The sequence below is a fragment of the Myotis daubentonii genome, chromosome 4 (assembly GCF_963259705.1).
Source record: "Myotis daubentonii chromosome 4, mMyoDau2.1, whole genome shotgun sequence".
In the NCBI taxonomy this organism is placed as follows: Eukaryota; Metazoa; Chordata; class Mammalia; order Chiroptera; family Vespertilionidae; genus Myotis; species Myotis daubentonii.
This window is the reverse complement of record NC_081843.1, coordinates 25,379,241-25,394,814: the sequence shown is the minus strand read 5'-3', so window position 1 is coordinate 25,394,814 and position 15,574 is coordinate 25,379,241. Positions and strand designations below refer to the sequence as shown.

Genomic DNA, 15,574 nt, shown 5'->3' with positions numbered 1-15,574 from the left:
CAGTCCCCTAGCCTCCCCTATCACCCCGTGTCTTATGTCCATTGGTTATGCTTATATGCATGCATACAAGTCCTTTAGTTGATCTCTTACCCCCCTACCTCCTGCCCCCCAACCCTCCCCGGCCTTCCCGCTGCAGTTTGACAATCTGTTTGAGGCAGCTCTGCCTCTGTATCTATTATTGTTCAAAAGTTTATAATGGTCTCTATTGTCCATGAATGAGTGAGATCATGTGGTATTTTTCCTTCATTGACTGGCTTATTTCACTTAGCATAATGCTCTCCAGTTCCATCCATGATGTTGCAAATGGTAAGAGTTCCTTCCTTTTTACAGCAGCATAGTATTCCATCGTGTAGATGTACCACAGTTTTCTAATCCATTCATCTACTGATGGGCACTTAGGCTGTTTCCAGATCTTAGCTATGGTGAATTGTGCTGCTATGAACATAGGGGTGCATATATCCTTTCTGATTGGTGTTTCTGGTTTCTTGGGATATATTCCTAGAAGTGGGATCACAGGGTCAAATGGGAGTTCCATTTTCAGTTTTTTAAGGAAACTCCATACTGTCTTCCATAGTGGCTGCACCAGTCTGCATTCCCACCAGCAGTGCACAAGTAAGAACAGTAGTTTAATTATAGTTTTAGAAATGCATCTATATATACGTATATATATATATGTTATACTCTTTGAGAACATAAGAAGTAAAAATTGGAAACAGAAAAAAAGAAAACAGATGCAAAAGCAAGACCCAGGTACTAATTTCATCATTATTTATAAGAGGGAGTTAGTACATCCTGACTGTTTATATATTAACTAGAGGCCCGGTACACAAAAATTTGTGCACTCGGGGGGGTCCCTCAGCCCGGCCTATGCCCTCTTGCAGTCTGGGACCCCTTGGAGGATGTCCACCTGCTGGCTTAGGCCCACTCCCTGGGGGATCGGGACCAAGCTGGCAGTCAGACTTCCCTCTGGCAGCCCGACAGCTCTTGGAGGATGTCAACTTACCAGCAGGGAGCAGACCTAAGCTGCAGTCAGACATCCTTAGTGCTGCTGAGGAGGCAGGAGAGGCTCCCGCCACCACCACTGTGCTGGCAGCCATCAGCCTGGCTTGTGGCTGAGCAGAGCTCCCTCTGTGGGAGCGCACTGACCACCAGGGGGCAGCTCCTGCATTGAGCATCTGCTCCCTGGTGGTGAGTGTGTGTCATAGTGACCAGTCATTCCCCGTTGCTCTGCTGTTAGGGTCAATTTGCATATTACCCTTTTATTATAAAGGATAGAGGCCTGGAGGCCTGGTGCATGGGTGGGAGCCAGCTGGTTTGCCCTGAAGGGTGTCCCGGATCAGAGTGGGGGTCCCACTGGGGTGCCTGGCCAGCCTGGGTGAGGGGCTGATGGCTGTTTTCAGGCTGGCCACACCCCCTTTAGGGTGGGGGGTCCCCACTGGGGTGCCTGGCCAGTCTGGGTGAGGGGCTGAAGGCTGTTTTCAGGCTGGCCAAGCCCCCCAGCAAGGGAAGCTCCCAGCCTCTCCTTTTTTTCTTTTTTTTTATTCTGGGATTTATTTACCTTCTATAATTGAAACTTTGTAGCCTTGAGTGGAGCTCAGACCCGGCCAGGGCAGGCGGGAAGCTTGGCTTCCTCCATCGCCAGGGGCAACCCAAGCCTCCTGCTCACTCCAGCTCTGTGGCCATGGCCGGCTGAAAGCAGGTATCTGGGGTTTGTTTATCTTCTATAATTGAAACTTTGTTGCCTTGAGTGGAGCTCAGAGCCAGCCGTGGCAGGCGGGAAGCTTGGCTTCCTCCATCACTGAGGCAACCAAGCCTCCTGCTTGCTCCAGCTCCGTGGCTGTGGGCCGCCATCTTGGTTGGGTTAATTTGCATATAGTCGCTCTGATTGGCTGGTGGGCATGGCTTAAGGCATAGTGAAGGTATAGTCAATTTGCATGTTTGTCTTTTATTAGTGCAGATAAATGAAATAGTAGTCATAAAATATCCACCAGAATTAATAAAAACCAAAACTATTAACATAGGTCACTTCTTTGGTATGTGGTATATGATATGTATTATTTATAGACTATAATAATCCCAAACCTTCTGGTTGCCACAGAATTCTCAGTTACTCCACATTTTTTCACAAAAACTTTGAGATCTGGCTTTCCCCCTTAACCCAACTTCATCCATAAGGAGGAGCAGCACAGAAATTTCAGCATTCCCCAGATCCTATATTTGGATTGTCACTGTCTTTTATGCAGGGTGACTATACCCATTATTTGAATTCAGTAATTGCCGATATCCAGGTGAGCCCCTAATCTGTATTTTTAGTTCAGTGGTTTCCCCTACACGCCAAACTCAGAAACAGAACTTCCTGTCACTCATGTCGACTTGCTAACCCCCAGGCATTGCAAAGTCATCATGTCCAATCTTGGCAACCTCAGTTATTGGAACCACCTGACCTAATAGAACATGTGGTCTGAGTTGATACTTCTCCCACACAAACAATACTCCAAATTCTTTTAGGGAGGAAAAAGCCATGGGGAGGGAGGGATTGCTTCCAAATACCCATGTATTGGTTTATCATATTACCAGATGAAAGAGAGGATGTTTCTTATCTGTAAAGTGGGAGATGTTCTAGAACAGGGGTGGGCAAACTTTTTGACTCGAGGGCCACAATGGGTTCTTAAACTGGACCGGAGGGCCGGAACAAAAGCATGGATGGAGTGTTTGTGTGAACTAATATAAATTCAAAGTAAACATCATTACATAAAAGGGTACAGTCTTTTTTGTTTGTTTGTTTTATTCATTTCAAATGGACGGGATCCGGCCCGCGGGCCGTAGTTTGCCCATGGCTGTTCTAGAACCTTCCTCTAAGGCAGCAGTTCTCAACCCTTTGAGGGGTCGAACGACCCTTTCACAGGGGTCGCCTAAGACCATCGGAAAACACATATATAATTACATATTGTTTTTGTGATTAATCACTATGCTTTAATTATGTTCAATTTGTAACAATGAAAATACACCCTGCATATCAGATATTTATGTTACGATTCATAACAGTAGCAAAATTACAGTTATGAAGTAGCAACGAAAATAATTTTATGTTTGGGGGTCACCACAACATGAGGAACTGTATTAAAGGGTCGTGGCATTAGGAAGGTTGAGAACCACTTCTCTAAGGGCTCCCATGAGAAGGAATCGTGCATGTGCATTTAGCACAGGGTCTGGCCCATACAGAGAGCTACATAAATGGCCACTATTAATACTGCGGTCCATTTCATGGGGTGAGAAAGAAGGGCATAAAATGTAAGTGTAAGAATATGGGTTTTGAAAGCAGGAAGAGCTGGGGTCAATCCTAACTCCCCCGTTTACTAGCTGGGAGGCCCTGAGCAAGTTAACTTGCCTGAGCCTCACTCTCCTCATCCACAAACGGAGATAAAACCAAAACCAGCCTCATGGCATTGAGAGAAACAGGTGACAGAATGGGTGAGAGGAGCTTAGCGCATGCCTGGAATGTGTCATGTTGCTGCTTCTTTGAGTGGAGTTTGTGTTGGGAGCTGACGGGCAGTGTAGGAAATTTTTCTCTTAAACGGTCTGTTTTTGTTTTGTTTTGCTTTTAAACTCTCACTGTTTCTCTTCAGAGTTCAATTTTTAAAATTATAGTTTTTTCAAAAGACTACCTGTAATTCTTCAGGAATGCTGTGCTCTATAGACAACAGATTTTCAAATTATGTGACTAAGGCTGCTAAGATCCCAGGAGAGAGGTATTATTATTTCCCCCCAATTTACAAATGAAGAGAGGCTAAATAACCTGCCCAATCTCACCCAGCATTGTTTTTAAAAATCTCAGGCCTATCTGAACCCAAAGTGTGTGCTCTTAACAACCCCAGCACAGGGCACCACTTCTGGTCCCCACCACACCCCCACCCCTACCTCTCCCCACCCCCCGTCTGTCTCCTTCCACATCTCCTCACAATGGTAACATAGAAAGAGCTTAGGCTTTGGAGCCAGACTGTCCTGAATTCAATCCAACTTCAGGGTCTTGTGTAAAACACCAGATTATGATACCTACTTCTCTAGGCAGTAGTGAGAATCAAATGAGATTTTTTTTTTTTTTGTAATGTACCTAATGCCTTTATTGCAGTGCCTGGCATGCAGTAATAAACAGTAAATGTTAGCTTCTCAGGTATCCTCCCCCTGAACCCCCTTTTTTTTCTCGGCTGCGTCCCCAGACACTCACATAAACCTGAGCTCTGACTCCCGTCGGACCAAAACTTCCCGGAGACGCTGGATTTTCGCCATTTCCAGCTCGATCTCCTCTGGCATCATGGTTGTCTCTGCCATGGAGATGATGTCCAGCTGACCTGTGTGGGAGACATGAAACGCAGGGGTCAAGGCCCCAAGTGTACACTGGTTTGCAAGGATTCCCTCATTTCAGGGACCAGACTCGACCCAGCGACCTTCACACACCCAAAGGCACTCGGATCTCAGCTTTCACTGCACGTGTGTGTTTTCCCGAAGGCCCTTTGGAAACTGGAAAAACACATTTTTCAGTGGGAACGCTGTTATGATGGCACATGGAGGCTCAGGTGGGCTCACCAAAACCTGCTCACAATAGTGTCTGTGGCCTTGACAGTCCCTGGCTGTTCCCGGCTCCTGAGTCTCTGCTCCCCCAAAACCATGGCCACTTTGCCAAGTCCCAGCCCCCAAAACCAAGTTCAACTTTAAACAGAAGAAAGTTTTATAATAATTATTTTATGGTAATACCATTAATTATCACCTTACAGGAATACTATGTAATGTAAGCAAGAGTAATATAAAATAATACAAGTTTATTGTAGAAAACTCAGATAATACAGACAGGCAAAAAATAACAAGGTAAAAAGTCATCCACTACCACAATGTCCAGTGAACCACTACCACATTTTGATGGACAGTCATCTGGTCTTATATTTATAGTTAGTTATATATATTGCTATATATTAAAAGGATATTTAAAATATATATAACCATATATATTACCACATACACATTATCATCTATATGAAGAAAGACACTACATATATATGTATATATACACTAACACACATATATGCAACTAGAGGCCCGATGCATGAAATCTGTGCAAGGGTAGGCCTTCACAGCCCCGGCTGCCTCACAGCCCCGTGGCCCCGCCCACCACCCACTGGTCGTAGAAGGTGGTTCCAGAAGGTGGTTCTGGAAGGTCGTTCCACCGCCTGGGCTAATTAGCATATTAGCTCATTATTATATAGGATTATATACATACTAGAGGCCCAGCGCATGAATTTGTGCACAGTCGGGGGGAGGGGCCATGGAGATTGGCCGGCCGGCTCTGCTCCTGATTGGGCCAGTTGGCCAGCCACAGTGTGTGTCATAGTGACCGGTCATTCTGGTCGTTCTGATCGCTTGGCTTTTATATATATAGACACATTCACTATTTTAAAGGTCTGGTTTTTATCATACTGTATAAAGTTAGGGTCTCACATTTTCCTACCTGCTCTTTTTTAATTAATAACACATCGTAAGCATTTTTGCACGTCCTCAGATGTTCTTCCCCAGCAGCAGTGTGAAAGGCTGTGTAGTTTTCTATTTGTGGCTGTATCATGAATCACTTCACCAACTCCCAGACAGTTAGGTTGCTTTCTATTTTTCCCCACTATAAACAGACCTGTGATGAGCATTCTCAAAACTAAATCTCTGTGTGCATCTAAGAGATTCCTTTAGCCCACATTTCCAGAGGGAATCCTGCAAAGGATGCAATATTCTAAGGCCTTTCCTAGGTAGAGAAAGAGACCCAGGGGAGGGGATGTTCCTGTTCCATTCTAAGGCCAACATCACATCACCTACATCGGCTAACTCCTTCCACACCTGGCCCCTCAGCGCTGCTACCCTGCATTTGTCTTTTTCCTTACATCCCAGCCAGTGGTTTGGAAAGCTGCCTCCTCTCCACCTGTCTCCCTTCTATAACCTGGAGCCCTGACCCAGTACACCTGCCCAGGGACTGTGATTACAGACCTCCCTAAGTTAGTTCCTGCCTGCTTGGACCTCAGAAGAGGCCCCACTCCCAAAAGCCTGCACAACTGCTTTGTCATCTGTGGGAATCTCCTGACCCAGAGTGCTTCACTAGATGTCAGATTTTTGGTAAACTGCCATACCCTTCAATCCACCTCTCCACCAATCAAAAGGCCTGGCTTGAGGAAGGAGGATAGGAGAAAAAACAACATTAAAATATTATTATTAATTGAGCATTACTGTGTCCTGGGTTCCAACTAGGCTAGAGGACCAGCTTCAAGGAGCACCAACTTTGAGCACAGGACGATATAGGGTGGTGGTGATTTAGGGATGGGAGGTAGGGGATGTTCTGAAGTCAGGTGGCCTGGGTTTGAGTCTCAGCTCTGCTTCTCACTAGCTGTGTGGTCTTAATTAACCTCTCATGATTCAGTTTCCTCTTCTGTAACATGAGGATACTAAGAGACCCAGCCAGCCAGGGCAGTTGTGAGAACTGAATTAACTAAGGCATGCCATGCTCAATGCATGGTTACAATCATTTTGGTTATCACCACTGGGCCCACTCTCTCATGCCATCTCTTTATCCTCCCCACAAGCCAGCAGGATTGGGATGTTCTCTTTTTTACAAATAAGGAAACAAAAAGCTCAAAGCTGAGCACATGTGTGCCTCCACAATGCACACTCCTTGACTCATCATCTCTGTCCTTTGCCCAGACAGGTGTTCTAAGTCCAATACCCTAATTATTCACATCTTACAAGTCCTAGGGCTGCCAGAACAATTCACCACAAACTGGGTGGCTAAAACAACAGGAAGGTCTTCCTTCACAGCTCTGGATGCCAAAGTCCCAAATCGGGTGTCTGCAGGGCCACACTCTCTCCGAAGGCTCTAGGGGAGGATTCTTCCTTGCCTCTTCCAGATCCTTCTGGCTCCTGCAACCCTTGGCTTGTGGCAGCATTGCTCCAACCTCTGCCTTTGTTTTCACATGGCCTTCATCCCTGTGGCTCTATGTGTGCTTCTCTGCCCTTTTCCACCTCATTAGATTTAGGCCCCACCATAGTCCACTATGATCTTGTTTTGATCTTTATTTTTTTTTCCCTAATATTTTTATTAATTTCAGAGAGGAAGGAAGAGGGAGAGAGAGAGAGAAACATCAATGATGAGAGAGAATCATTGATTGGCTGCCTCCTGCACGCCCCCTACTGGGGATCGAGCCTGCAACCCGGGCATGTGCCCTTGACCGGAATTGAACCCGGAACCCTTCAGTCCACAGGCTCTATCCACTGAGCCAAACTGGCTAGGGCTGATCTTTATCTTTTTTAAAAAATGTTTTTATTCATGTTTAGAGAGAGAGGAACGGAGAGAGAGAGAGAGAAACAAGACGACACTCAACCAACTGAGCCACTGTAGCCAGGCCAATCTTTATCTAAACTGCCTCTGCAAACACCCTATTACAAATAAGGTCTGAGGTTCTGGGTGGATATGAATTTTGGGAGAGCACTACTTAGCCCTGCAGTGAGAATGGTCACATGCTGCCTCAGAGTGATGTCCCATTCTTCAAGAGCTTTAGTCACATGAAGCACAGCCCTGCCTTGAAGCAGCAGGAGTCCCATCCCGGGAAGTGGCCAGGGGATGGGGCATGGTGACAACCAGCTGAGGGCCGGTCAGAGATCCTTGATCTGAGGCCAGTCACTGGTTATATAGGGTGTCCCAAAATTCACGCAAGATTTGCAATTCAATTGCAAATCTTGCGTGAATTTTGGGACACCCTATATGACCTTGAATGAGCCCCCTTTATCACTTAGCATCACTTCCTTGTTTGCAAAATGGAGTTCAATAGCTCTTGCGTGTTACACTGTGCTGAGGCTTTATATATATTTTCCCATTTAATCCCTAGTTTACAAATGATGAATCTGAAGCTTAGAGAAGGGAAGTGACTTGACCAACATTGCACAACTAGAACATTGCAGAGACAGAATCCAAACCTAGGTCTGTCTCTCCTTCTGTCTCTTTCTCTTAACCACATTATACAGCCTCCAGGCGAGGGATAAAAGTATTTGAGGATGCAAAAGCTCATGGTTAATGACCCTGCAGATATAAATGGGTTTCTTACATCACGGTTCAGATAAGCAACCTGATTTCCATGGGACAGATGCTGAAAATGACAAAACATCCTGGAGCAAAGTGTGTGACAAGAGAATTAATCACACCCCATGGGTTGGCATTTTACCTCCATGCTTGGGGGAGGGTGGAGGTGATGGCACTGCCAGGCTCCAGGCGCTGAGATGAACATTTAGCTTTGACTTTGGGCAAAGAATGAGGATGATGCCTCTATTGAAAAGACTCCATCAGGGATACTTCCCTTCCCCTGGAGAATGGAGTGAAGCCTAGATCTCAAAATCAGATATAAATTAATTAGAATCCTTTCTTGCAGTGAGTGCTCTGTGCCAGCCACTATGCTAGGCTTATTCTAAACCATCTCTCATTTATCTTCACAATACCTATAAGCCAAATCCAGTCCCTGGCATGATTTTGTAGGTGAAGTCTGACTGAAACACTGGCCATGCTCATACATTTACATGTTATTTATGGTTGCTTTTGCACTGTAACAGCAGAATATAGTAGCTGCAACAGAGATCATGTGGCCTACAAAACCTCAAATATCTACTACCTAGCCCTTTACAGAAAAAGTTTGCCAACCCCTGCCCTCCTAGATAGTAGTTGCTATAATTTCCCCCGTTTAAAGGGTTTTTAAAAACCACTACAGGTTTATACAGTAACAATAATAACTTTTATTGAGCACTTGTCACATGCCAGGCTCTGATTCTCAAAACAGCCGTGGGTGGTAAATAGAGAATCTCCATTTCACAGGTGAGCAAGTTGAGGCTCAGGAAAAGAGTAAGATTTAACACCAGATCTGTCCTACTCTAAAGCCCTTTTTGTAATCAGTCATATTCATTTAAGAACTATCTCCCCACTTAAGACATCATCATCTTAACAATAGAGAGAACTGAATATATTCTGTTGCATTAGGCACATGGAGAGTAGCTGTTCTCAAGTATTAGCAGGCATGCTGATTATCTGGGGAGCTTGTTAAAAAGGCGGTGTCTCTGTCTCTATCCCCAGGGACTTTCACGCAGGAGGTTTTCAGACCGGATTCTGAGAAACGCTGGTATAGGGCATGAATAAATGAATCTCACGCATAGTGGGTTGCTTTTCCGTGTGAATTTGTGTGATAGAGCTAGTGTGATGGAAACCTCCTCGACAACATTTCTCAGCTAGAAGGCAGGCATCCAACAGCTGCTAACGCATGTGTCCATGAGGAGGCCAAATCCTGGAAGGAGACAGGCAGCATTTCAGGCTGGCTAGAGAAGACAGTCTCTATGAGGCCCTGCTACCTGTTTCCAGGCAGAGCCCAGCTGCTGTGTAGACAGAGCAAAGCACTAAGGCACGGAAGGCCCCAGGCTCCAACTGCCATTGCTGTCACTGAGCCTCCAGGAGCTGAGTCACTTCTGGGGGAAGAAGCAGCTAAATCCATCGTTCATCCCCAAATGCCACACCAGGGAGACGCATGCCTCATGGGTGCTGAAGCACCAGCGAACACGAGCCGAACACCGGGCACGACTGGGACGTTCCAGCAGGCTTAGTCATTTATCTCGAAAAATGTAAAGCTGCCCAGAGACAGGGGTGGCAATCCCCCAGAAACCTATAACTTAGACATCGCTGAGAAGGGTAAAACTCTGGGGACCGACGAGAAGTCTTCCCTGGCCTGTCTTTTCTAACCACGGCTCAGAGTAGGAATTTAAGCCCACAGTCCCCTAAACAGCCCCTGTTTCTGCTTCATAACTGTAGGCACCTGGAATATGCTCCAGAACTCGCTCATATTAAGCATTTATTTAACTGTGAGCCAACCACTTCTAAACACCTTAGCAGGTAGGTATTATCATTACCACCTTCCCTTTAGAGATTAAGAAGATGAGGTTCAGAGAGATCCTAAGTGTTTGGCCAAAATCACGCGACCGATGAGTGGCAGAGCTGGGACTCAGACTCAGGTCTGCGTGATTCCAAAGCATCATGCTGTAGGTCAAAGGGCTGCAGAACAAACTCTGAGTCACTGCGCAGAATTCATCACAGCCAGGTACCATCTGCTATGGACTGAATGTTTGTAACCCCCTCCTCACATTCAGTTGTTGAAATCCTATCCTCCAATGTGATGGCATTAAGAGGCTGGGGCTTTGAAAGGTAACTAGGGTTAGATAAGTTCATGTGGGTGAGGCCCCCGTGATGAAGAGGAGACACAAGAGCTTGCTTCCTCTCTCTGCTCTTCACCACGTGAGGACACAACAAGAAGGCAGCCATCTACAAACCAGGAAGAGGGTCCTCACCCACCAAACACTAGATCTGCCAGCGCTTTGGCCCTGGGATTCCCAGCCTCCAGAACCATGGGAAATAAAAGTCTGTTACTTAAGCCACCTAAATCTATGGAATTGTGTTACAGCAGCCCAAGCAGACTAATACCCTGTCTATGCCAGCCATGGGCAAATTATGGCCCGCGGGCCGGATCCTGCCCGTTTGAAATGAATAAAACAAACAAACAAAAAGACCATACCCTTTTATGTAATGATGTTTACTTTGAATTTATATTAGTTCACACAAACACTCCATCCATGCTTTTGTTCCGGCCCTCCGGTCCAGTTTAAGAACCCATTGTGGCCCTCGAGTCAAAAAGTTTGCCCACCCCTGGTCTATGCTATCATTTACTCAATATTTCTTTACATAGACTATAAAATAATTCAAATAAGCCTCTTAAAGGGAATTTCACATTTTGTCCATAATAATAAGTCCCTATCACTTGGCAAAATTAGAAAATATCCATAAAAAATAAATTCAATGGAAATGCAGTGATGTTATCAAATTCTAGCTAAATACTGTAGGCTCAAGGCTCAAATTGAAGCCTAATCTTTCTTTCTTAACAAGGTGAATTAGCAAGTATTAGACAGTTAGCAAGTACTAGAGAAGCATTAGAAACAAAACACCAAATTGAGACTTTCTTAGTTGGTAATTACAAAGGTTGATAATTGGAAAAGAGAGTACTTTTCCCACAATGTAATTCAATGGTAGAAGCATCTGCGTACCACTAGGATACCCCTCCGACCCCCGAGAACGCTGCTGCAGAATGGAATCCCATTGCTTTGGGTTGGATGGGTCTTAGAGGTCCTTTAGATCAGCCTCTGCATGTGGGATAGGATGTGGAATGACGCGACAGGATGCAGTTCTTAGGGTCTTTTGACAAGCAGCAGTGAGCCAAACTCTTGAATTCTCACTGGAAATTAAATGAGAACTCAGAAATAAATAAATAAATAAATAAGAACTCAGGCCTGAAGGACAATTCTCAACCATTTGTCAAGTTTTTCATCCAAAGATGAATCATCCATGTTGAGTCCTTATTTCAAACTCGCTGATATCACCCAGGTAATTAAACGAAGGTGGGCCCATTCATTTCATTCCCACATCATTTATTAGGTGTCCAGCATCCTTAAAACATATTCATAAGGACACAGGAGAGAAGGGCCACAGTGGCTGCCTTGGAGGATGTAGGGGGCTGGGGGTCAGTGTTGGGGGGAATCACCTTCTCCCTAATATGCCCTTTTCTACTGTTTGGATTATTTAACACATTTTTTATTTTGGACTAATTCTAGATTACTAGGAAAGTTGCAGATACTACAGTGATTCTCCGTATATCCTTCACTTAGTTCACTGTTAACATCACCAAGATGCGGATGCATCACTTCCAGCTGTATTGTTTGAAATTTTACTATGGCAGGTGTTACCTATTCAAGACAGATTTAAAATAACGAGCAAGGCGGGGGGTGGAGGGGGGGGGGAATAAAGAAAAAATAGTTGGTGTGTGCAGGCGCCGTGGAAACCAAATTAAGTCCTTAAAGAGGGCAAGCAAAGGGGGCAGTTATGAGCATGGACCTTGGGGTCTCGGGGCTGGCTCTCATGCTGACCTTGATCCCATTAGTTGAGACTCTGCCCTCCATTTCTTCATCTGCAACACTGGGAAAATCATACACATCTCTTAGGAAATTTATGTAAGTGCCAGGCACATACAAAGTTCTCTCCATAACTCTCTGTATAATATTTGCTCTTATTATTCACTTAATAAATATGCATTGAAAACCTGTTTCATACCAGATACTGCTCTCACCAAGAGGAATGAAACCAAACAGACAAAAGCTGTGCCCTCCTGGAGCTGATTTTCTAGCACGGGGCTTACATGTCAGGGAGTAAATTTGCTTCAGTGCTCTGTGCTGCTCATTGGCTCACCAGCAGCTTACTCTGCCGGAGACCAATTCCAGCATGTACAGCAGGGCTGCATCTGGGAATGGCTGAATGCATTTCCCCAAACCTGAATAGGATGCATTAAATTGACTGTGGCTGCCAGACAGTTAAAGGGCATCTTAATCTACATGTTATTGCCTCCTACTGGCCAAACACCTGAACAGCCGTAGGCTAATTCCCCCATTCTGACAATGGACTCTGTACCAAACCCTGACCCTTTGAAGTGTATATCTCTGCCTCGCCTCAGGGCAAGTTGTGTTAATAAAAAGCACGAGGTCCTGGGGAAGAGAAAAACCTAAGGCCTTAGACTTAAGATCTTGGATCTTAGCTCCTTTAGCTAAGCTCCTCTGACCCCCAAATGCCTATCAAAATTATATTTCGTCTCTGGACTCTTTATTAGTCTCTGGATTCCTATTTAACATCTACGCACAGCCTTCTCCAGATTCCTGAACCCTTCTTGATGCTGGGACAAGAACCCTAGCATTACTCTTGACAGTAGATTTAGACAGGTTCTGGTTCAAGTCCTGGCTCTACCACCAGTTGCGTGATCTGGACCCATTACTTAATATGCCCAAGTCTCGCTTTCCTCTTCTATAAAATGGGACAGGAACTCCTACCTCATGGACTTGCTGCCATGGAGATAAAATTAAATAACATATCAGGTGCTTGGTGCAGTGCTTGGGCATGACACAGAGTGGTCGGTATCATTCTTACTACCATCACATTTCCTTTCCCTGGAAGAAGCCAGACTAATGTGGGGGAGGAAACAAAATTGGGAACATCAGCTCTGGAGAACAACAGACTTCTGCTCATTTGGGCCACTCCTCTGCCCCTCTAGGTACGACTGCAGTCCTACTCTAACAGACCCATGCCGGCCCTGAAAGGAGGGGCCAAATGGGGCCTCATCAATCCTCTGTCAAGGACCCAGTCCTTTGAGTCTGTATGCACAGGCACATCTTCCTGGCATCAACCCAACAGAGAGTCTACACACCGGGGGAAATACATCTGAGCCCCAATTACTGGGAAGCGGATATCCTGATGCATTTCAAAGGCTCCTGGCGACACCCTGCCTTTTATTGTCATCAATCATTCATGTAGGGAAGAAGCTAATTTCAACCCCCAAGCATCTTATGGGATGTACCAAGCATCTCGCCTTCTTGCTATACCGTGAATATAATGGGAAACGGCTGGTTGCTTTTAATGAGTCACCATTTCCCAAGAATATGAAGTAACTGCTTTTAATTCAGATGGTCCTGGATGCTCCATTCCCCTTGGTCTGCCTTTTGAAGGAGAATGTCCAGAGAGCAACTGTACCTCCCATGACCCAGTGCCTTCCCATACATGATGCCTCTTTAGTTTCACAATCAACACTGCAAGGGAGGTTTTGCAGCTGAGAAACTGACTTGCCTCTGAATCCTGGCCATGGTTCTTATTCTCTAGTGTTACCGGGAGCATGATTTTTAGCTTCTCTGAGTTTTTTTCTCGGACACATCTCACTTGTCCAAGGTCACAAAAGTAATTAGGAGAATGCACAATCAGCAGTGGGGTTAAGAGCAGGCACTAGAATCAAGCTCACTTGGGTTTAAATCCTGCATCTGCTTCTTTCTAGCTGCTGACCTTGGGCAAGTGACTTGACTTCTCTAAGCCTCAGGTTCCTTATCTATAAATTGGGGGTAAGTAGAATGTGAGACCATCTGAAGACTCATTCTGAAAGCTCAGGCAAGAGTTATATTTTTATTTCTTTTTAATATTTTTATTGATTTCAGAAAGGAAGGGAGAAGGAGAGCGAGAGATAGAAACATCAATGATGAGAGAGAATCACTGATTCGCTGCCTCCTGCATGCCCCACACAGGGGATCAAGCCCGCAACCCGGGCATGTGCCCTGACCAGGAATCGAATTCTGACCTCTTGGTTCATAGGTCGACACTCAACCACTGAGCCATGCCAGCTGGGCTCAGGCAAGAGTTTTATCTCACCTCTGCTCTGAGCACTTGCTCCATACTGAGTTTTTCACGCCAGGCACTCCTGACATTTGGAGCTGGATCATCCTTCACTGGACCATTCCTCACCTCTGCATGGCAGGATATTTAGCAGCACCTCAGGACTCTACCCACTAGAAGCTGGTAGCATCTTCCCACCAACCCAAAATGTCTTCCAACATTTGCAAATATCAGAAGGGGGAAAATTGTCCCAGGCTGAGAATCATTGGTTTAGACCCACTTTTTCAGTAGTGCTTTGAGAACACCTTAATTCTTATTGTCCTATATAAAGTAATATACTCACAGGTCCTGTGCATTAGGGTGTAGACATCTTTGGGAGGCCATTATTCAGCTGATTACATAACAGAGAAGGCAAAACAAACAAACAAAAACCCTACTGTGCAGGGTCCCATGATTGGGTCATCCTCCTCCTCAAGGGTAGAAACTATGGTCTGTAGGGAGGGATGTAGATTCACTTAAGGCAGCGGTTCTCAACCTGTGGGTCGCGAACCCTTTTGGCGGTCGAATGACCCTTTCACAGGGGTCGCCTAAATACATCCTGCATATCAGATATTTACATTACGATTCATAACAGTAGCAACATTACAGTTATAAAGTAGCAATGAAAATAATTTTATGGTGGGGGGGGTCACCACAACATGAGGAACTACATGTATTAAAGGGTCGCGGCATTAGGAAGGTTGAGAACTACTGACTTAAGGAGCTGGGATAACCAAGCAATGCAACTGCCGTCCTGCTCACTGAGCATTGTCCACACCACCCAGCTCAGTGCCAGCAGCCACAGCATGGCAACACTTGGCTGAGAGCACGACTCAAGTCAGAATGAGGGCCCTGCCCCTTCCTGGCTTGTGCCCCTGGAAAAGTTATTTAAATTCTCTGACTTTCCCCTTTCTCCCTTGTAAAGTCGGTCTAATGATCCTTGTTTGCCGTATTTGTTCATCCCATAATAACTATTTGCATAGTTGGTAAGTGGGTTATGCAACCTTCTCCTTCCTCAGTATCCGTCATCTATTAAGTGGGGATAATAATAGGAGCTACTCATTGGTTGTGATGAGGGTTGAATGAGAAAGTGTATGCAAGATTATTATATAATAAGGACAGAGTGAGTCTTGGCGAATGTCAACTGTCATATCATCATCACCATCATCACCATCACCATCATCACAATCATCATCGCTATCATTACCATCACCGTTATCATCATCATCATCATCA

The 15,574-nt window shown here is 45.3% G+C and overlaps 1 protein-coding gene across 1 annotated transcript in view; it reads right to left on the bottom strand.

The window, feature by feature from the left end:
* Nucleotides 1-15,574, bottom strand: part of BMERB1 (bMERB domain containing 1) — a 160,984-nt gene that overhangs the window by 36,267 nt on the left and 109,143 nt on the right. Inside the window, exon 3 of the mRNA XM_059693249.1 lies at nucleotides 4,226-4,349. Within this exon, the coding sequence (XP_059549232.1) occupies nucleotides 4,226-4,349 (124 nt within the window). The remainder of the gene's footprint in view (nucleotides 1-4,225; nucleotides 4,350-15,574) is intronic.